We start from the raw sequence: 22,521 nt of genomic DNA, 5'->3' as shown, positions 1-22,521 counted from the left end.
CTACTTTCCTTGAATTAAACCGCCATGTGAACGGGATTCTCTGCGTGGCACGGCGACTTGTCCTACATCATGATACGCTTTGCAGTATAAATTGTATGTTGTACAGGATAAATAATAATAAATAAATAAATAAAAGAAGTCTGTCATAAAGAGTCCACGACAAAGAATTGTGGGCAAGAGTCTGAACAATGTATCACAGTGTGTACTAAGCTTCACAAGAAGACCGCACAAGCTAACATGTAGATCGTGCGCGTTTTTTGTTTTTTTTTTTTTTTTTTTTTGCTTTTATTTGTGCCATGTCAGCCAACCTCCGATACATATTAAATTCTCTCTCTCTCTCTCTCTCTCTCTCTCTCTCTCTCTCTCTCTCACACACACACACACACATACACACATTATTTGCATGCGGTATTTACATTGGTTATAAACATTTTACTGAAGGGCTGCAATTATATTAGCTATAGCTTCCAAGTAATAAGAAATTGTGAAAAAGAGGAAGTGGGTCCCAGAATGGTTGAAAAAGCAGACGCGACTTGTCACATGTTAATTTATTTCTATTGCTTTATTGGTCCTGTAAATCGTGTTGAGGTACATATTTTGCAGAAACGATGTAGGACAAGTCAGGTTGGTACAGTATATACAACATCATAAACATTGTTATTTTTAAAAGATAAATGATTAAAAATTATTCAATACATGTTGAATATTTATGACAAAATTAATATAATGAAATAAAACGATAGATTGGTTAAGAATATTTGAGCAGTTACACTATACTTTTCTGGTACCGCACTCTAAAAACTCGGAAACAGAATAGAAGCAGTGGTCAAGCAAGTACCGTACTCCTTCAGTTTCACTTTAAACTTTTGTAAATTTTGCATCTGTTTCAAATAGGATGGCATGTGATTGTACGGCATTATGCCAGTATGATACTCTCATCTCTTACAAATGTTCGTACTTACTATAATGACATGCAAATAATGCTTCTGCCTACTATCATGAGGGTGCTTATCACAGTAATACTTGAAGATATTTCCATCTTTTAAAATATTTCTTTTGTGAAATTTAGTATTTCATACATACAGTATATAAGCAAGGAAGAGGCAGTATATTGAGATTTTTAAATATTGGTCTACAGGAGTCTCTGTACTTAGCGTGGTTTAGTATTCTAAGAATCATTTTCTGTAGCGTAAATGTTTTGTTTGTACCTACGGAGTTCCCCCAAAAGATAATACCGCACATCAGCAGTGACTGGATACTCCCAAAGTACATTGTGATCACTGACGCACAGCTTGTATTTTGTGAGAGGATTCTTACTTCATACGTAGGTGTGTTTAACTTTTTATTTACATGATTAAGATGTGTCTCCCATTTTAGGTTTTGCTGAATATGTATACCTAAAAATTTTGTGTCGCTCACAGATGAGACAGTTTTTCCATCAATTTTAAAAATCGGTCTTGCAGGATGTAGTTTCTGTGAATTGTGGAAATTGACTGTCACTGTTTTTTCATTATTTATTATTAGCTTGTTTGTTCTGAACCATTGTATTTAGTAACAAATCAGAACCACGGACACGAAAGAGTCCTGCGTCGTACAAGTTATTACTCTTAATATGAGAAAAAAATAAGGAAACAAAATACTTAAATGAGAGAGGCAATCGCAGTCAACGAGAGATAGGAGTACCTTTAGGATTTCAGGCGACATGCAGGTTCTTCGAATGCTCGAAGTTGTTCTGTAACAGCACGCTAGTAGTAAAACGTAAACGGGAAAATTATATGTAAACTGCTGAAGCAATAATATCTACCAGGAAAACATACATTCAGGCAATTGTCATAAAACACTTTTTTACGTTCTGTGATAATCTGCTGAAATTGACATGGACTTCGCAGACTCCTTACTAGATATGTGACATATTTTTTGAAGTGGACGCAGTTTTTCCAAATTGCTATGTAATTCTCCAACTATACTATATTTCCAAATTAATGAAGTAAGCAGTGTCAGAGAATCCTCCATCTTCGATCCTAAAGTGGTACGGTATATACAATGACTATAGCCTTGCTTAGGCCTATTAGAATTGTCTTTTGTTAACTGACAACTTGAAACATTGAATCTGAGGTATGATGTGCACAAATGCGAATTGGAAACACAGGGCACAGTAACGTTGCTGTCAGCATCTGACTGGAGAATATTGTCAAACCGTCAATACTTGACGTCACACGTTCGGTATGTTTTGACATTACGGTATTGAGAATATTTTGAGGGCATCAATTCTGCTCGTCAATATTGCTAGTATTGATAATACGCGCCATCATACCATCAATACAGTGAAGGTTCGACAATCTTACTGAACGTGTGAGAGGCCCCTTAATCATTACGTGCTCCCATTATTGCAAACGCCAATTTCGTATGCATGACATAACATTCACGTCTCGAGACAACAATTGCTTACATCCCGTAAGTTACGGGAAAGTGATAATATTCTCTACCTTAACGTTATTTTCTGAATTTTATCCGTGGCCCCCAAACAAAATACGCTATGCCAGTCAAGTCGTCTGGTCGTAGAAACTTAATGTTACCCGTGCGACAACGGACCAGGTCTCTAGTATCCAATAATGAGCAGATTTTATCTTCTCCCCATAAGCTATTACTAATGCATTAAGTCAAGTTTAGTAGCTGTCTCTCAAGTTCTTTCCTTATCATCTTTAGTTTGCTGAAACTGCATTCACTGTATGCAACAGTCACTGGCATTGTTACAAATACTCCGAAAGCTATTTCGATAAGCAACTTTTATCCTTACAGTGGAAATAAACTTCGAAGTGTCTAAATGGAAACCGTGCGAATGCCCTTCATCATTTCTTCAATCTAGAACATTGAGGCAGCAGATATTGCATACGTTTTTTTATACGAGATGAACAGATTATAACTGTCAGTAAGCACAATGACTAAGAACGCCTGTAATATTAGTAATCAACCACAGAAGCGTGTTATGTAGGCAGCAGCCGTGTGAATCAGTCACAATTTTCGCAATCTGGATAATAATGACACTGTAGAAATGAGACTGTCACAAAAGTGTTCTGTTACAGTCGCGACCCTACGAAAAAGCTTCTTCTCGAAAGCAAACGATAGGTACAAAAGCAGTAGGGGAACCCTTGTATCCTTCCCAGTAAATTCTTAAATCGTTTTTCTTCTTCCCCCCCCCCCCCCCCCCTCTTTCCCCCCCCACTCTTCGGTGCCTGAGCTCCCGGCGAAAGCCTATCATACCACCCGCTCTGTAAGATCTAGTGGGTTGCCATTTATGTTTGGTTTCACGGTTGACACTGATTGAGTCCCGTGGTCGGCTGTTAGTAGTAGTGTCGATGCGTTTTTCGCGATTACTTCAGCAGTGCTTCTGCCATTAGCGGTACTATTTATCTACAATTTGCACCTCATATTCGGATTGACTCGCCAACATTTGTCACTCACAGGTTCACTGAGTTGATGGAGTCAACTGACATCTAATGATTAATAATTTTTCCGGCCAACCATTAAATTGGTGTAGCTTAGTATTACAAACTATGGTAGGTGCATTTATTTATAAATTCCAGGTCGTCTTATTACAGTTATTTCTATTAAAGAGCAAATACTTACAAATCGTCCCCATTGTTACAAATGTGCTAGAAACATGTAGTGTCTAAATAACTAACAAGTTCCAGAATTGAATCAGTAACATGGGGAACTGTTACACCATGCCGAATATTTTTATCACATTTACCACACAACATTACTAGATTTATTAATGGCACTCACAACAATTACAGCCTTAGTATTTTTGTACAGAACAATTTTATTTCTTAATACCTACATTTTTCTCTTTCTACCACATATAACGTTCAAATGTTGGCTTGTTAAGTCTTACATCTTTTATATTGCACTTGCAAGTATAGAACACATACTTAGATTATTTAAATTTTAATTCGTTTATATTATGGTTACATTTCCCAAAAAAATGACATGTTTTACTGGAATTTCTTTTTGTTATATTTTTTTCACTGCAGTTACTTTAAAATTTAGTTTAGCTTGTCATACAAACTGTACATAGTTAAGGAATTTCCTCATGTTTAAGTTAGACTAGAGATCAGCTAAACTTTTTTCTTAGATTTGTCATTTTCTTTTGATTTCAGGTTTGTAAGTTGTTTGCATATGTGGTGCCATTGTAACTGAGAGATCTCACATGGGGCCATTATACAAACAGCTTTCTGACTCTCCACAAGTGCCAGTGCTGTATTGGCACCTTGACTTTCACCTTACTGGAGTGTGCTGAGCTGAAAGTGGTCTGGGCACAGTTATGTGGTTGCTGTGGTCCTGTTATCTCAGTTCCCCCACCCCTCCTCCTTCACTCCCAGGTGTGGAGTTTGCGGGCTGGTCCTCAGTTGATGCTGAGGTCTCAGCCTGTCATGATGTACCTGTGGGCAGCTGCCAGCATTATCCTCTTGGTTGATCACTGCTGTAAGTGAACAGTCCTTCATATTACTTTTTTATTGCTGTTTTATCATATACATCTCTCAGTGGCATACATGGAGAAAATATGTGTAGATTTGGCTATATTAGTTTAATACAAAATAGAGAATTATAGCAACTAGAAAAGAGAGAAGATAAGATAAAATAAATTTTGCTTATAGTGCAGCCAAACAGTAATTGTTGTTCTTGTTTTAAGTGTATGCTGGATAGGGCATTACATATAAAACTGACACTACAGCGAGAAGCATCTGGAACTGGAAATAAAACATAAAGGTAATTATGTGCATTAACATGTACCAATGTTCATAAAATAAATCAGTGCACTTCATTACCATGGAGCTGTGAAATGAAAATAGTTGAAATTTAATTTCAAATAGAACTAACTCCTCCTGTAAGATTACTTTAAATTCATTCACATACTTAGTTACTTATGAAGAACTAGATAAGAAAGATCTGTGAGCATTATGAAATAGTATCATGTAGAATGTGAATAACATGAGTGGTTTTTTTTTTACTTCTGCTGATAATATTGAATCTCTAAATGATACTAACACATTTATAAATATATGGCGATGTTTGTTAGCAGTATTAGTGTCAATAAATGATAATAATAAAACAACATGTATCTTCTTTTTAGACCACTACTCGCATTCATAAAAATTTGGAATTTTGATACAATTTATTACTGCACTGTAAAAAATAAAGCTTTAGCTGTTGTTTTAAGTCCACTGTTGAATATATACCTTACAATAATAATTAATACAGGAACCAAATTAAAAATTACTGTGTAATCTTTCTTAATTTGCTTGTAACAGTTGAGAAACTTAATAATAAAGGAGATTAAGGGTTAAGGCATTACTGAAATGTCCCTTAGCAACACACTGAGGATAATACCTTATGAAATATTTAAGATTATGTAGCAAGTGGCTAATTGTAAATGCCAGAAAATAATCACTACAGACTCTGCCATTTAAAAAGTTTTAGATGTTAAATGGTGATTGAATAATTTAAAAATTATTTAGCTCCAACAGTTCTGGGTTGTGAGTGTGGGTCAGTTCAAAATTCTGACCAACTCTTCAGGATTCTTTCTGGTTGTGTATTTTCCACAATTGTTTCTACATCATAAATTTGACACCATCTTGTAATATTTATTTATTTATCATTGCTTGTTGAGAGAAGTTAGAAGGATAAAATGTTATATTAATTTAGACATATGATTATATTGCAGTCTGAATAACTTGAATAACTGTTCATCTATGCTGCTGAACCATCTGACTGTATGCTGTTTTTTTACATATCATCTATTTTAAAACAAAGAATATGTGATATGACTTTCTTCATGTCCTAAAATTCAAAAGAATATGAAAACAGAAATAGACCAAATGCAGAGAAAACTATCATTGTTTGACTAATCACTTTCACTTTGAATGCAGGAAATAATAGAGTAGCTCACCTTTTTCTCGGGTATAAGAATATCTTCTGATCCAGTAATATATTCCCAGATGGTGCAAAATCAGATGATGTGGAACTGTATCAGTCTCAGTGTCCTTCTGATGATGAGTATGTGCATTATAGTTGTGTTGCCAGTGATAAATGCAGCACTCTCAGAGCACGTTCCAGCATACATTTCTGTGATCGAGGTGATGAGCGCCTAATCTGCTGTCCTCTGCCTGCACAAAAAGCGAATAGTAAGTGTTGTTTTATTTCTCTAAATGTCTGATTCTAAATTAATATAGATTAATTAATATTTCAATTAGAATCACATTTAGAATTTCTGTTAATATTTATGTTAAAACTTTGAAAACCTTGTATTTCACTTTTCAGAATGTGGTCAGCCATTAGCAAATAAACCTCCGTCTAGTCGTCTTGTAGCTGCTGTTATAGGAGGCATTTCATTAAGGAGTGCTGTTTTGTCTCCATGGATGGTATGTAGAATGTACCATACTGTAAATCTTGTCTGGATCCACACATCTGGTTGATGTTCATTGGTTCAATTGTCAGGTTGCAGTTGGGCAGCGAACTAGGAATGGGTCAATTGACTGGTATTGTGGAGGAGCCCTCATTCAGGAAGACAGGGTACTTACAGCAGCACACTGTACTGTTAGAAGGTATGTTGTGGTAAAACCTTTTGATAACTACCTGAAAGTCATCAAAGTAATAGCAGAAGTGTAAATGAATTGCGGATTTTACAATGCTATTCAGCTTGTTACAAAGAATTTTGAGCATCTGTTCACATCCTTGCAACCATTTTATAGGAAAATAATGTGTTATTGTTATCATTTCTTCATCTCCAGTGATAACTTTGTTGGTGAAAATTAAATGCCAACTGAGTCAAACATTTCTGCTAATCTCATGTATGACATAGCGGATAGCATCTGTGGCTACTTTTGCTGGCGTATCAGGTTTAATTCTTGGAGACAAAATATCTTTTCTAAAGTAGATTGGTCTGAAACAAGTTATTATGAGACTTGCTAAGGAATGTAAGTGATCATTATTGCTACTATACAAATTGCTGAAGCAGAGTAAAACTGTGAATCACAAGCAGTTACTGACTGTTTCTCTAATAACCTCCTTACTAACAGGACAATTAACACAAATGACTCCTACATTCTTTTATAGTGCTCTTGAATTTTTACAGATCTGGAAGTAGATACTGTTGCCTTTGTTGTGCAAGTGGAGAATCAAGTGTGGCAATAACATTTCCAATATATTCCTTCTTTAGGAGATTAAAAGAGGAACAATAGTATTAAAAAAACAGATAAGATAGTACAACAGCCAAAGGGATTCCAGGGAAAAGCTGCAGCAATATGTTTTCAAAGAAAGCCATTGTGATGTGAGGATTTTCCACAAACAGAAAAACTATATATTTTAACTAAATTTGTTTTCATGTAATGATGCTCTAGTCAGTGACGTTAATAACTGGCTTCCATGAATTATGGAGAGTGAACATTAGGGGACAATCATATTATATGACAATATTCAAAGTGTTAATATTTGAGCACTGCTTATTTTGAGCAGAAACAATAATCAATGTAGGGAAGTTTGTTCATTGTTGTTTGTTTATTTATGGTTAACTTGTAACTGATGAAGTCAAGCATATTCTTATTTAACTGATTACTGGTAAGGAAGACACTGCAGCCCAGTGGATGATGCCCATTCAGAGAAAATAATTTTCATGTATTGGAGATAAGGCAGGCTACACCATATATATTGCTTCATAAGGCTATATACTTCACTGCTGAGAACAGATCAGTTGTTGTGTAATTGCTGTTTATGAGAGATGACTGGGGAGATTAGGGACACACAAGTCGCTGAAATTGTCTCCAATTCAAAGACTTGCACCCGGTCATTGAGCCACATGTGATTATTACGAAGTATACGCTGAGGTGATAAAAGTCATGAGATACTTCCTAATATCATGTTGGACCTTCCACACTTCACTGCAGCAACTTCATGAACATGGGTTCAACCAGTCATTGGAAGTCTCCTGCAGAAGTACTGAGCCATGCTGCTTCCATAGTCACCCATAACTGCAAAAGTGTTTCTAGTGCAGAATTTTATGCATGAATTGACCTCTTTATTATGTCTCATAAATGTTTTATGGGATTCATGTCAGGTTATCTGGGTTGCCAAATCATTTGCCCAAACTGTCTAGAATGTTCTTCAAACCAGTCGCAAACGATTGTGGCTCGGCGACATGTTTGGGAACATGAAGTCCATGAATGGCGGCAAATAGTCTCCAAGGAGCCAAACATAATCATTTCCAGTCCACAGTCAGTTCAGTTGGACCAGAGGACCTGGTCCATTTGATGTAAACACAGCCCCCGCCATTATGGAGCCACCACCAGGCTGCACAGTGGTTCGTGGGGTCTGTGGCTCACTCGAACCCTATCATCAGCTCTTATGAACTGAAACTGGGACTCATCTGACCAGGCCATGATCAAACCGATATGGCCACGAGCCCAGGAGATGCGCTGCAGGAGATGTGCTGTTAGCAAAGGCAGTCACGTCGGTTGTCTTGCTGCTATAACCCCTTACTGCCCACTGCATTGTCCTAATGGAAACATTCGTCATAAGTCCCACATTGATTTCTGCAGTTATTTCATGGAATGTTACTTGTTTGTTAGTGCATTGTGGCTTGTTTGTTAGCACTGACGATTATATGCAAACGCCACTACTCTTGCTTGTTAAGTGAAGACCGTCGGCCACTGTGTTGTCTGTGGTGAGAGGTAATGCCTGAAATTTGGTATTCTTGGAACTCTCTTGACACTGTGGATCTTGGAATATTGAATTCCCTGATGATTTCCAAATTGGAATGTCCCATGTGTCTAGCTCCAACTACCATTCTGCTTTCAAAGTCTGTCAGGTCTTGTTGTGCATCCATATTCACTGCAAAAACCTGTCCACATGAATCGCTTGAGTACAAATGACAGCTCTTTTATACCTTGTGTAGGTGGTCATTCCCACTAACGCCAGCTTTTCCGAACTGTGCAGGTGGAAAGTCTCCCTGTATTCTCATAACCCTCCTGGCCTCAACCTTTGTTAGTCATTGTCCTTTACACACCTGTCCCCTTCGCTGTTTCCATTCCAGCACTACACAGCCCTCAATTCCATCAGAGCACTGCAGTCTCTTTACTTCTCCCCTTTTCCACCCCCCCCAATGTAACCTCCTGAGTGCATCTAGCTGCCCTACCCTCTCCCCACCTCATCCCTGTATGCTCCCACAATCAGCTTTCAACTGTCCCCCATCCCTACGCTACTATCCCTCCTGTTCCACACCCCAGCCTCCTCCTTACCCTTACCACTAGTTTGCTTCTCTCATCATGCACTGCTGCTCACAATCTGGACTTGGCAGCCAGAGAGTGTGGTCATGTGAGTGTGAGATGTGTTTGCATGAGTGGTGTGTGTATGTTGTTTAATTCTGATGAAGGCCTGTTTGGTCAAAAGCTTTGTTTGACCGTCATTTGTTGTGCCTATCTGCAACTCAGCATCTCAACTATATCATGAATAGCAACTACCCGTTTCATGATATTGCCAAGAAGATTAATGAATATTTAAGAAGGGTGACAGATGCATGGCCCACCATAGCAACACCTGGGGTAAATAAAAATCTGTGGAGTTGCGGATAAGTGTATACTGAAACCACAAAAAGAAGTGTTAACTACCACACAGCTGAACACGAAGGGAACTGTTGTCTGGCATATACCAAAAAATTGGCCGCAACAGAACAGGTTTTCAAGAGGGGAACCACGAAATAAAATTCAGTGAGACAAGCACTTTAGCAAGGACATTGGATCATCGTGCACAAATGTATAGAGAAGCAATAGAGGTTCACAAACACCAAAATAATTTTAATAAAAGGAAGAAGGTTTGAAGTTAGATACAATCTGGATGTCAACTTTGTACCAACAGAATAACAACTGATTATTTTTAATCGAGAATGATGGTGCCATACATTTGGCATCACATGACATATGGTGACACCCTCTATAGACTCTGTAAATGTGAGAACCCCTCAAGCTTTAGTAGAATAGCCATTTTACGTCAGAAGATGGCTCCTGCAGTTGTAGACAAAATGTCAGGAAGCAGTTTTATACATCAACCACAGCCTCCCTGCCCAGACATTTTAGCTGAAGAATTTAATACTGAGTTATATTTCACAAGAAACATATTTTTACCCTGTAATTCTTACTGTAAAGTTATTTTTTCAATGCATTTGTGTTAGAGCTACTGGATAAATACCGTAAGTATACATTTTTATTTTATAAACTAAACAGTGTGATTGACAAAGCTATTGTGACCAGTTTGAATTGAGTTAGGTCATCTTCAGATATAAACTATTACTACTATTCATATCAGTTGGTTCAGTTATTCTCAGTTTTTTATTGTAGCTATAAATGCTTTTATTGGCACACATGCAACAGCATGTGCTAGCTAACATGTTCCAAAACACAGCACATAAAAACTGGATGTTTCCAGGGATTATACCTTGGGTCCTGTTGGTGATAGGAAGCTAGAGTCACATGTTTGGGATAGCCCTTGGGTTAGGGACCATTTGCATACCCAACAGAAGTACCGTCTTACTGTAACTATGAGAATCCTAGAGTTCAGGGTCAAAGTTTGAATATTACACACTTCCCCCAGCTTACTGAACCGTGGATTCCAAGACAGCTATGCACAGCAAGTGGCTGAAAATTTTATGATATATTCCTAAGATTTCGAACAAGTTTGAAAATTTTCTTGATATCTTTATCTGTTTCTGATATACAGAGGTTTAAGGTTACCCTGTTTCTACACACAAAGTATGCACATAAAATCTGATATGAGGCAAAACATGGTGTATAAAGTGATGTAGCACAGAGAAATATGTCATAAAGTGTATATATTTTCATCAGAAGGGTTCTGGGAACCCCATGTTGCACTGAAACACATTCAAATATTTGTACACATAAAATATGGTCTGACTTGTAAAATTAGTTTCATGTTACTTTAATTTCACACAGGTAAACTATTATAATTTTACTGACCCATAAAATTATTTTCACATGAGTAACATGCTGTGCTGTGGCTTGGAAAAGAAGGGAACCCACATAATAGTGCTGTATCAGAGCACAAAAAAAAAGGCTAATATGCCCCTGTTTTAAAAGACTCTGACTGAAAAGTGGAGTATCAGCTGCCACATTCTACTTTCTTCAACACCTTTAAAAATTATTCCAAAAACTTTTGTATGTGGACGTTTCCACACTCACTCATGCTGAGAGAAGAGGAGACAGTGGCAGTGGGAAAGAGATGGAAAAGTAATAAATATTCAAAGGTGGTAGACAATGGTTGTGGTACAGAAATGGTTCAAATGGCTCTAAGCACTATGGGACATAACATCTGAGGTCATCAGTCCCCTAGACTTAGAACTACTTAAATCTAACTAACCTAAGGACGTCAGACACATCCATGTCCAAGGCAGGATTCGAACCCGTGACCGTAGCAGCAGCGCGGTTCTGGACTGAAGCGCCTAGAACCGCTTGGCCACAGTGACCGGCCTGTGGTGCAGAAAGAATAAATGAGACAAAGGTAGCATGAGAGAAAGAGAGGGACACAATGTCAGTGGGGCATAGTTGGCAGTGACAGAACAGTGCTAGGAAAAGAGTGAAGAAGACAGTGCCATTGGGAAAGAAATAAAGAGAAGGAGAAAGTGGAAGTGGGTGAGAGCCAGTGATAATGGGAGACAGAGTTTACGGCAGTGACAACAAGGAAGAGAGAGATAGTGACGTTGAGAAGAGACGATGTCAGTGGGAAGGAAAGAATGAGATAGCAGTAGTAAGAGAGAGCAAGAGTGAGACAATGGTAGTGAGACGAGACAGTGATAGTTAGAGTGACACAAAGAATTAACAACAATGTGTTGAGCCAGATGAGTGAGTGAGAATGGGCAAGTGGAAGTGGATGGGTAGCAGCAACTTATTGTTTGCATGCCAAAATTTTTAGTGATGTTGAGAAAGGTACAATGAGGCAGATGGTACCTGACTTTTTGGTCAGAGTCTTTTAAAACAAGAGCATATTGGTCTTTTTTGTGCTTCAATAGGAGTGTATTTTTTCTGGTTGATTTAATGTGTTGGGAAATAACTGTAGGAATTCCAATACCTAGAACAGATCTCTGTGAAATGTGCAATAATTTATATTATGCTCTGTTGCTACTGATTTTTTCCTCTGATCGTATAATTTGTTTCCTCGGATGGATACTATGTAAAATAAATGAAAAGCAACCACTCACCTATAGCTGACTGATGTGTAGTGCATAGAATCATGCAACAGAAAACAGTTTTTACACTAGCTTTCAAGCTCTCGCTCTTTTTCTAGTAGGAGTACACAAATTTACACAGACAACCACACATGCACATGCTAGAGGTCACACCATTTAACTTTTCAGCAGGAGACGATAATATCATAAGGAAACAATAGTGAAACAATGCAAAATAAATTCATACCCGTGTCTTCAAATCAACATAATTAGAGATTATTCTAATGAAGCACATGAAGAAGAACCAGTATCAGTTATATAGGGAATTACTTGTGTTACTATTTGCTGACTGTCAGGAGGTGGATTAGCAGATACTCATATTACTCTCAAAGCAGAGCACAACTTTTAGTTTTCATTCCATTGACCAGTAATCAAAGATAATTCAGTTTATATTTGTCTTGCCTTAATCAGAACAACAGTTTTCAATTAAATGCTTGTTATATTTAGATGCAGCGAATCCATGTCAGATGTAGTTTGCCTACAGGAAACCAGACGTCGTACGTGTAGGAGAATTGGATTTTGCACGCAGTGACGACAGGGCTGCACCTCAAGATGTAACCATATCAGCTGTGAAGGTACATCCATTTTATCAACCACCAGAGCATTATCATGACATTGCTGTGCTGCAGCTTGCTAAGCCCGTGGAACCAAGCCAGTATATCAGTACCATTTGTCTTCCACAATTAGGAGACAATGATGATGAATTAAGTGGAAAGACTGCAATGCTTTATGGTTGGGGACTCCTTGGATTTGGTAAGAAACAAAGATAATACCTTTCTATATCTTATATTCTTGCAATGAGCAGGTGATAATTATTGTGACTTTTTATATTATCTAATGTATGCAGATATATTTTGCATTGAAGCTCTACAACACTTATTTATGTATCCACACACCGAGCGTGTATTAAATCACAAGGAAATTATTACTATTTCATCAAAGCACTTTCTTTGAAGAAAAGTAACCATCCCCAAGATATGATCTTGCCATTCATCTCTCAAAATTGAACCTTCAGGCGATATTTTGTATCCATAAGTGTTATGACTGTGTTATTCAGTCTAGGATTGTTTTATCTTGTAGCCAAAAATTCCCATATCCAGGTGTTGGTACAGATGCAATGCTTGAAATGCCTTAAAGTAACTCTACAGCATGCAGTTGCATCTCTTCAGAATTAAAATTGAAACTGAATTTACTTTATCACAGGTGTCCCAAAAATGAAACCATTCTAAGAGTGTTATTACTTTTTGCTTTTGTAGTAAATGAAATCTTCTACTTCATCTTAGACTTTACTCTCAAACAGAAACTGCATTTAACTTGTAATTCTATCACGTTTGTCAATAATTCTTCAATGCATTAGTACTATGCTCTTTGTAATTTTATTATGTTAGAAAAAGTAATGTTGATATTAGAAATGCTAATATATATATCAAGTGACGTCTGTTCATTTTCCCTTCGTAATTTCTATTTATTTATTTGCAGCGTACCTCTCTTTTATCGTGTGAATATATTCAGTTCCTGCAAATGCACATTGTTGTTTGTCATATTTTTTATTTTTCTTTGTTTAGTTATGTTCTTCCCTAAAAATGAATTTTGACTTTGCATGTCTTCATTCTTGCTATAAATTTTTTACTACATATCTTCTTTCTTGCTATAGTAAGTTTACTAACAGCTAGAACATCCTTGGTTTATAATAGTTATTGTCAAAAAAGTTGAATAACAAATACAATGCAAATAAAATTACAGTCAAACTAACTTGTATCTAACTAATCACCAACCTCAGTTTCACATATGTAGCACAAAGTATCTAAGGTCAGACGACTTGTCTCATGCAGCGGTAACAAGTTATATACACAAACCTTCCTTGAATCAGTTTAGCTGTTAGTGAAAACTGTATCAAAATCCCAACAAAGAGTACCTGAGATTAGCCTTCACATACAGACAGAAAATGAACTGAGGGACTTTAAGTTATGCATGCTTAAAAGTTCAGAGCGTAATAAGTACAATATGAGTAACACTTACAGTAAAAGAATAAGTTTCATGTGTCAAGACTTTCATTTAATGAGTAAAATCAGTTTTCAACTAAGTAAGCCTTTACCTGTATTTTAAACTGTTAAGTGTCTTCCAACAGTTTTGTGACTAGGTAAAAACACTGTATACTTTGATGCTTGGGCGGAGGACACCCTTCTGAAATAGCCTTGTTCTTGTTTTCTGTACACGTATGTCTTCATTTTGTCTTGTGTTGTAATCATGCACAGTGTAACTGTGGTAATTTTTTACATTCTTGTTTCTTCTCATTTGCACCCCATTTTTGTAAATGTATATACAAGGAAGACACAAGATACTATTTCCTGTGGCCTTCTTTCAATAGCCTGCAGGATTTTCTTTGGTTTACACCTTCAACTACTCTTATTATTCTCTTTCGCGGTCTTAAAGATTTTAGGCTGACAGTAGTATTCCCTCAAAACAATGCAAGTGTTAAGTGGACACATATCAAGTACACACATTTAAGTGTGTCACTTTTGTTGCAGTTTTTTAATACTCTCTTCATGGAACATCCGCCCCGGTAGCTGAGTGGTCAGCGTGACAGACTGTCAATCCTAAGGGCCCGGGTTCGATTCCCGGCTGGGACGGAGATTTTCTCCGCTCAGGGACTGGGTGTTGTGTTGTCCTAATCATCATCATTTCATCCCCATCGACGCGCAGGTCGCCGAAGTGGCGTCAAATCGAAAGACCTGCACCAGGCGAACGGTCTACCCGTTTCCATATTTATGAGGAAATAGTGGAGTTCCGTTCTGGTCTGCGTGTATATCCGTAGCAATAGTATTCTCTGTGCATATTATAAATGCTTAACAGAAAAATAATCTGAGAGGCTGTCTGTGGCTCTTGAATCTGTTTCACGAGTGTTGCCTTTAATCAATATAGCAGTATCATCTGAAAATTGAAGTGTATTTTGTATAATAAGTCACTAACATATAGCAGGAACAGCATAAAACTGAGAACAGATTCTCATGTGACACTATTTTTCCCCTAAAAGGGCAGAGTTATATTTCACAACCAAACGATTTCTTTCCTGCCCAATTTCTTTATGACAGATGTGATTCCACCCAGTTATTTGTTGTGTACCTGACACCTATTTTTTCTAGTTAAAAACAGTTTTTCATGACTTATTGTATCAAATGTTTTTGCCAAATCTAGTAATAAAGCTGTAACATATCCCCTGTTATGCATTGGTTGCAGTATACCATGTATAAATGAGAAGATTGCTGTTTCTGTTGAGTGAGCTATTTGGATCAATGTCGGGACTCCAATAGTATGTTATTGGGTTCTAAAAAGTTTGATAAATTTTTATAGAAAGGTTTCTCTATTACCTTTGAAAAATGTGATATTGAAGCTACAGGTCTGTAATGAGAGACATTTTCCTTATTCCCTTCTTACACAGTGGCTTAACTTGGCAAAGAGAATGTCACGCATGTTATGCCCTTGGAGACATATCATCTTTTAAACAACAAGATATCCTTACAGCACCTAGTGATTTCATCTAACAATGTGTTGTGGACATCAGAAAAAATGTTAGTATGTGTGTAAGCCAAATTTTGTTCTATTTAACATTTACCACGGAAAAACTCTAAACAGCAGTTTCAATCAGGGATTAAAATTGTAAGTAATATGTCCAAGGAGATGTAAGAAATAACTAAGTTACATTTATTTAAAAAGGAAGCCAATGTATATCTCTTAAACAATGCATACTGCCCATTTAAAGATTACTAAGAGATCTCAAGAGTCACAGTTAATTAAAAAGAAGTGGCAACTAAAACACCCCTATCACATTACAATGTTAGTAACAATTTATAGGAAAATCATTACCCAATATTGGTAGTGAGTAATACTAATATGTTCAATGTGTCACTTTTCATGAGGAGTCAATGGCTCGGTTTTTCAGACAGGCGGAATGGACTAGATGGAGTTGTAACAGAGGCATGGCAGTATGGTCATGGTACAAAGTCATTTGCAAGCGTGTGCAGTGATAAGTGTTGGGAGACTAAATGAACAGCCAATAACAAGTTTTAATGTTATTAAGCTAACCTGTTCCAAATATACAGTATATAAACATAAAATAATTCTACATTAAGTAACCTATGGTAAGATGATATGTTTATTAAGACAATCATTACCCTCCGCCACACACCATCAGGTGGCTTGCGCAGTATGGATGTAGATGGTCTCAGATTTGGGAGAGTGAAGGCTTCAGATTTTCTGTGGTTTTTTCCTGTTTTCTAAATCAGTTCAGGCAAATGATGGGATGTTTCCTTCAACAAGGCCACAGCTGATACATGGGAAAACATCGAAATGCTGAAAGACCTGCACTGGCAGATGCTTGAAGATATATCCCTCAAAAGCCTACTCATGAAGTATTTAGTGAGGAATCTAGGGATAACTACAGTTTCCCTACACATCACTCCCACACAGACTGTAAAGACAACATTAGACTAATTATAGAATGCACAGAGGCATTTGAGGAGTTATTCTTCCCACCCTCCTTATGCAAACTGAACAGATGGAAGCTGATGCTACAATGTGCCATACACTCTGGCATGTACTCCACTGTACTTTATACTATATAATTGTGGATGTGTATTTTTTATTTGTGAAGCTGCAATACTTTCTCACCCTCTTAATAATGGTTTTGTCATTCCAAGTCATTCCAAGCTCCTTTTCAGCATTCCTAGTTGAATGTTGGGATAATTCCTTTGAAAAGTATGTGGCATATCTACTGCCTCATTCTAAACTCAATTCATGTTGAACTCTTAAGTGACCTGATCAGTGACAGGACATTAAATTATGATGATATTTCTGTGTGGTGAATAGTTTGTGAAACAAGAGCAAGTGGTCATATGAACAGGAAAAAAAGTAGAAAAGACTGATGAAATGCTGTGTTCCAGATAATTATATTGCACCATTCAGTTGATTTCTAGTTCTCAGATTGTGAACCTTCACTCGTTTTCCTTGTGTCCTACAACTACAGCAAGTCTTTTTTAATCCAGTTTCCAAATTACTTTTAGCTGCTACATCTACTGTGCACTTATCATTTTAGTTGTCTTCACACCCATTTTGTTTCTTGCAGCATTTAAGCATTTAATGACATGATCTATGAGTTCCTAAAGCTACATGTGTGGGTCATGCGTATGTTTGTGCCAGCACTCACAAGAAGGTGTTACTCCACTGCAAAGTGGAAGTTTCACTACACTGTCCCAATTGTTTTAGTTTTGGTGCTTGGCAACTACAGTAGTATTTTTTCTTAATAGTGTTGCTGTTTTTATTTCTGTAGCCCGCATTTCCACATAGAAAGATAATGAAACTTCCTGGCAGATTGAAACTGTGTGCCGGACCGAGACTCGAACTCGGGGCCTTTGCCTTTCGCAGGCAAGTGCTTTACCAACTGAGCCACCCAAGCACAACTCACGCCCTGTCCTCACAGCTTTACTTCTGCCAGTACCTCGTCTCCTATCTTCCAAACTTTACAGAAGCTCTCGCAGGAGAAGTACTGGATGAAGTAAAGCTGTGAGGACGGGGCGTGAGTCATGCTTGGGTGGCTCAGTTGGTGAAGCACTTGCCTACAAAAGGCAAAGGTCCTGAGTTCGAGTCTCGGTCCAGCACACAGTTTTAATCTGCCAGGAAGTTTCATATCAGTGCACACTCCGCTGCAGAGTGAAAATGTCATTCTAAAAAGATAACACTTGCAATGATTTCTTTTGTTCCAGGTGGAGAAAGACCAGATACACTTCAGGAAGCAAGCGTTATAATCTTTAACAATTCAGTGTGTAATGAACAATATTCGCGACCATCAGTTCCAAAACAGAGATATCCTCAGGGAATTATTGACTCTCAGTTATGTGCTGGTCATGAAGAAGGTGGAAAAGATGCCTGTCAGGTTTGTGAGCACCTTTTTGCAGTTGACTTATATTTACATATTTACTTGTAGCATTAGGTACTGTGAAATATGCATTGTATTGACAGATCCTTTGTGTGCCTTCAAACTTTGGTACTGAACATATCAGACTGTGTGACTACTGTCAGTTTCTGTTACTGATATGTATGCTTTCCAATTATTATTATTTTCCTCATTTACAGGGTGACTCTGGTGGTCCACTTGTCTTACAAAATGGTGGTGTTTACACAGTGGTTGGAATCGTCTCCTCTGGAGTTGGATGTGGATCCAAGTCATTTCCTGGAATTTATACTAGAGTCTCATCGTATGTCACATGGATTCAAAAACAACTGTAAATATTCAGATAGAATAAAGCAAAAAGTCTTTCTTTTATATATTTTTGTTGTACCCCCATGCTGTTACTATCCTAAAAGTGGATCAGTTAGTAATTAACTCGTTATACGTTACAGAACTGGTAGTCTTGTCTTTGACTTAGACTGATTACTCCTATGGAGCTATTATATGTTGATGAAACTATTCGTGAAAACCGTGGCTTCACAATAATGGAGCTTTCACTTTCTTTTCCATAAGTTTCATGGACTTTGTTCTTTGAAATTGTCACTCAAAAGCTAGGCTACCACAAATTTTGTGCATGATGGGTGCCCAAAATGCTTACAGAGCACCATAAAGAACAGCGAATGGGGACAATGCTGACATTTCTGGAGGCCTACCACAAACTTGGTGATTCATTACTGGATTGAATCATAACCAGTGACAAGACTTGGGTGAAACACGTCAATTGTGAGACAAAATTACAGTCCATGTAGTGGGGGCACACGAGGTCCCTCCAAAAGCCAAGAAAATGTTTGCAAACGTTGTCAGCAAGGAAGTTGATGGCGACAGTGTTTTGGGATAGGCAAAGTGTGCTTCTTATTGTTTGTCGTCTCGAACATGGAGCAACCATAAATTCTGCCCGGTACTATCAAACTTTGCACAGCCTTAGAAGACCAGTGCAAACCAGACATCGAGGAAAGGTGACATCAAAAATTTTGTTTTTGCACAACAACGCCCAATCTTACATGACAAACTGCACTAAAGAACTCCTTAATTCATTCAAATGGGAAATTTTCCCTCATCCGCCCTACAGCCCTGATCTTGCACCAAGTGACTTCCACCTGTTTCCCAAGATGAAGAAATGGCTTGCAACGCAGCGCTTTGATGATGATGCGGAACTCCAGGCGGGTGTGACTCACTGGCTGAAGTCTCAGGTGGCAGAATTTTACTACGAAGGTCTTTCAAAGCTTGTCCACTGCCATGATAAGTGCCTCAACGTGTTTCGTGACTATGTGGAAAAGTAGTATGTCAGCTACTCTTTCAGATGTATATAATAAAATGCATTTCTTGTACTTAGTTTTTTTTTAATGCCAAACCTTTCTGAATAGCCCTCATATTTGTGACAATCCACCATGATGTAACACATGGCAATAGATATATAAATAGGACACACTTTTTCTATGAAAATATAAATACATGCTGGCCTTTTAAATGACTGGAGTCTTTGTTTTGATTTTAACATGCAAAAAACGTGTTGTTGAAACAGATACTTCTGTTTACTATCTAATGTAGAAACAGTTAATCCATAATCTGAAGGAATTACTACTTATCTATTGTTCAATGTGTTATTTAGAGAAAAAAAATGTTGTTTTGACTAAGCTTATTATTACTGTTAAGGATCTGACCAACACTGCATAAAGAAGCAGTGTTTCTTGAAGTAAAAATTCTTTGGGTTGCTTTAAGCTGGTTTTAGTAAAAATAACAATGAATACATTATGAAAAACTATGATGTGGGTAATTAAAATAATAAAATTACAATATTGTAATCTGTTTTAAGAAATGATGAAACTGAGAAAACCTAAATGAAAGAAAAAGCTGAACACACATTAAACATCTCAAATTATAATAAGTCTGTAACATTACGCATATGTAGGTGAGTTCGGGTGCAAAAAGCTGGTATGAGGTAAGGTAAATTAATCTGTCCAGCTGAGTACTAGCTGGTGGGTCCAGGGCCCAGAACGGGCAGTATGGCCGGCCCAGCTGAACCGACCAATACAGATCAGCCCAGGTACGAAGGTGAGGAACATGTGGCTGGATGTGGGTAAATCTCAGAACAGGGAGCATTTGGGCAGTGGTTGCTTGCATAGCAGGAGCACAGAAGATGCACCAGAAATGGCAGAGTATAGAGAAGTCTTAAATAAGGCTACTCCCAACTTTTAAACCTGAGTAACATAATTAAGCAAATCTGAATACATCTGCAACATCAGAGAAATGAGGTACATCCAATGATGTAATAATATCTTCAATATCTTCTATACCATAAAAGTAAAGATTTTACAGTGACAGAATATTTTCGAAATGAACAGCAGAATTAACAATTTCTAAATGCTTGGTGCAAGTTCAACAAACAATGTTTCAGATGATAGCATGGCACTATAGTTATCATCCCTGGAAGCTACATATCGGCATCTGTATTATTCATTGGAATATTATGTTTTTACATCTTTTTCTCTGTGCAAATGTTTGTCAGAACTTTGTATCCTTGCAACAATACAGCAACTGAATGCAGCATGACTACCTCATATCTTATCATATTTGTGTAGTTTTTTTAATGATTATTGTACTATTTTTGCCAATAACTTTACTGAAAGAAATTTGCAATCAGTATTAAAAAAAAAAACAATGTCATTTCAAAGTGGTCAACTGAAAGTGTTAGCTGACACCATCATTGAAAAGAGTGCCAAAGGACACTGCTATCAAGCAGCCCTAAGTAATTGCTTAAACAATATTCAACAACAATTAAGTGTCAGTTAATATGAGTGCATGGGCACAATAATGTTTGCTTTTTTATTTGTGAACAAATTATTATTTATAATATTCCGGCTGTGACTGAATGTCGATAACATTATTTTATTTCAATATTGACAATACACTGAAGAGCCAAAGAAACTGGTACACCTGCATAATATCATGTAGGGCCCCCACGAGCATGCAGAAGTGCTGGAACACAACATGGCATGGACTCAACTAATGTCCGAAGTAGTGCTGGAGGAAATTAACACCATGAATCCTGCAGTGCTGTCCATAAATCAGTAAGAGTATGAGGAGGTGGAGGCCTCTTTTGAACAGCATGTTGCAATGCTGAACAATATTCATATCTGGAGAGTTTGGTGGCCAGTGGAAGTATTTGAACTTTGAAGAGGGTTCCTGGAGCCACTCTGTAGCAGTTCTGGACATGTGAGTGTTGCATTGTCATGCTGGAATTCCCCGAGTCCATTGGAATGTGCAATGGACATGAGTGGAGCGATGTGATCAGACAGGGTGCTTATGTGCGGCTGTCAGAGTTGTATCTAGATGTATCAGGGGTCCCATTTCACTCCAACTGCACACACCCCACACCATTACGGAGCCTCCACCAGCTTGAACAGCCCCCTGCTGCCATGCCAGGACTGTGGATTCATGAGGTTATCCCCATACCCATAGACATCCATCTGCTCGATGCAATTTGAAATGAGACTCATCTGACCAGGCAACATGTTTCCAGTCATCAACAGTCCAATGCACAAGTGGACCTTCAGCCCTGAAAGCCCATTCAATGATGTTTCATTGAATGGTTTGCATGCTGACACTTGTTGATGGCCTAGCATTTAAATCCGCAGCAACTTGTGGAAGGGTTTGACTTCTGTCACATTGAACGAATCTCTTCAGTCATCATCGGTCCTTTTCTTGCAGGATCTTTTTCTGGCCACAGCGATGTTGGAGATTTGATGTTTTACTGGATCCCTCATACTGATGATATACTCATGAAATGGCCATACAGGAAAATCGCCACCTCGGAGGTGCTGGGTTCCATTGTTCATATATCGACTATAACACATAGTTCAAACTGACTTAAATCTTGATAACCTGCCATTGTAGCAGCAGTAACTGATCTAACAACTGTGTCAGACACTTGTCTTCTGTAGGTGTTGCCGACCTCAGCATCGTATTCTGCCTGTTTACATATCTCTGTATTTGAATAAGCATGCCTATACCAGTTTCTTTGCTGCTTTAGTGTACATTAGTTTAGTGTGGATAGTGGCCAAGTTGCGTCAAGTCATGTCTATAGAACATAAGAATGATGTATGCTTGGTGGGTATGGCCTTCAACCTATGAGAGTTAGATGCTGGTGGAACACTGCTGGGATCAAGTTTTGACAGACACTTTTGAGTGGAGAGCTCAAGAGAGTGATTCAGAACTTTTGTGCAGAATT

At 37.8% G+C, this 22,521-nt stretch overlaps 1 protein-coding gene across 1 annotated transcript; it reads left to right on the top strand.

Annotated features, from left to right (window-relative positions):
• The first annotated feature begins 4,230 nt into the window (after nt 1-4,230).
• On the top strand, nt 4,231-18,608 carry LOC126418963 (venom protease-like). The gene is made up of 7 exons (XM_050086009.1): nt 4,231-4,485; nt 6,000-6,185; nt 6,322-6,422; nt 6,499-6,605; nt 12,774-13,042; nt 18,049-18,218; nt 18,419-18,608. The coding sequence occupies exons 1-7, from the start codon at nt 4,413-4,415 to the stop codon at nt 18,569-18,571; spliced, it is 1,059 nt and encodes a 352-aa protein (XP_049941966.1). The 5' UTR covers nt 4,231-4,412; the 3' UTR covers nt 18,572-18,608.
• Nucleotides 18,609-22,521: the final 3,913 nt, after the last annotated feature.

The sequence above is a fragment of the Schistocerca serialis genome, chromosome 9, assembly GCF_023864345.2.
Source record: "Schistocerca serialis cubense isolate TAMUIC-IGC-003099 chromosome 9, iqSchSeri2.2, whole genome shotgun sequence".
In the NCBI taxonomy this organism is placed as follows: Eukaryota; Metazoa; Arthropoda; class Insecta; order Orthoptera; family Acrididae; genus Schistocerca; species Schistocerca serialis.
This window is presented reverse-complemented; position numbering and strand designations above follow the sequence as displayed.

Bases quoted from the DNA above. Each gene is read 5' to 3' on its own strand.
- LOC126418963 (XM_050086009.1), top strand. From the start codon at position 4,413: ATGCTGAGGTCTCAGCCTGTCATGATGTACCTGTGGGCAGCTGCCAGC. The intron at 6,423-6,498 runs GTATGTAGAATG...TTCAATTGTCAG, and splicing joins CTGTTTTGTCTCCATGGATG to GTTGCAGTTGGGCAGCGAAC. The intron at 13,043-18,048 runs GTAAGAAACAAA...CTTTTGTTCCAG, and splicing joins TTGGGGACTCCTTGGATTTG to GTGGAGAAAGACCAGATACA.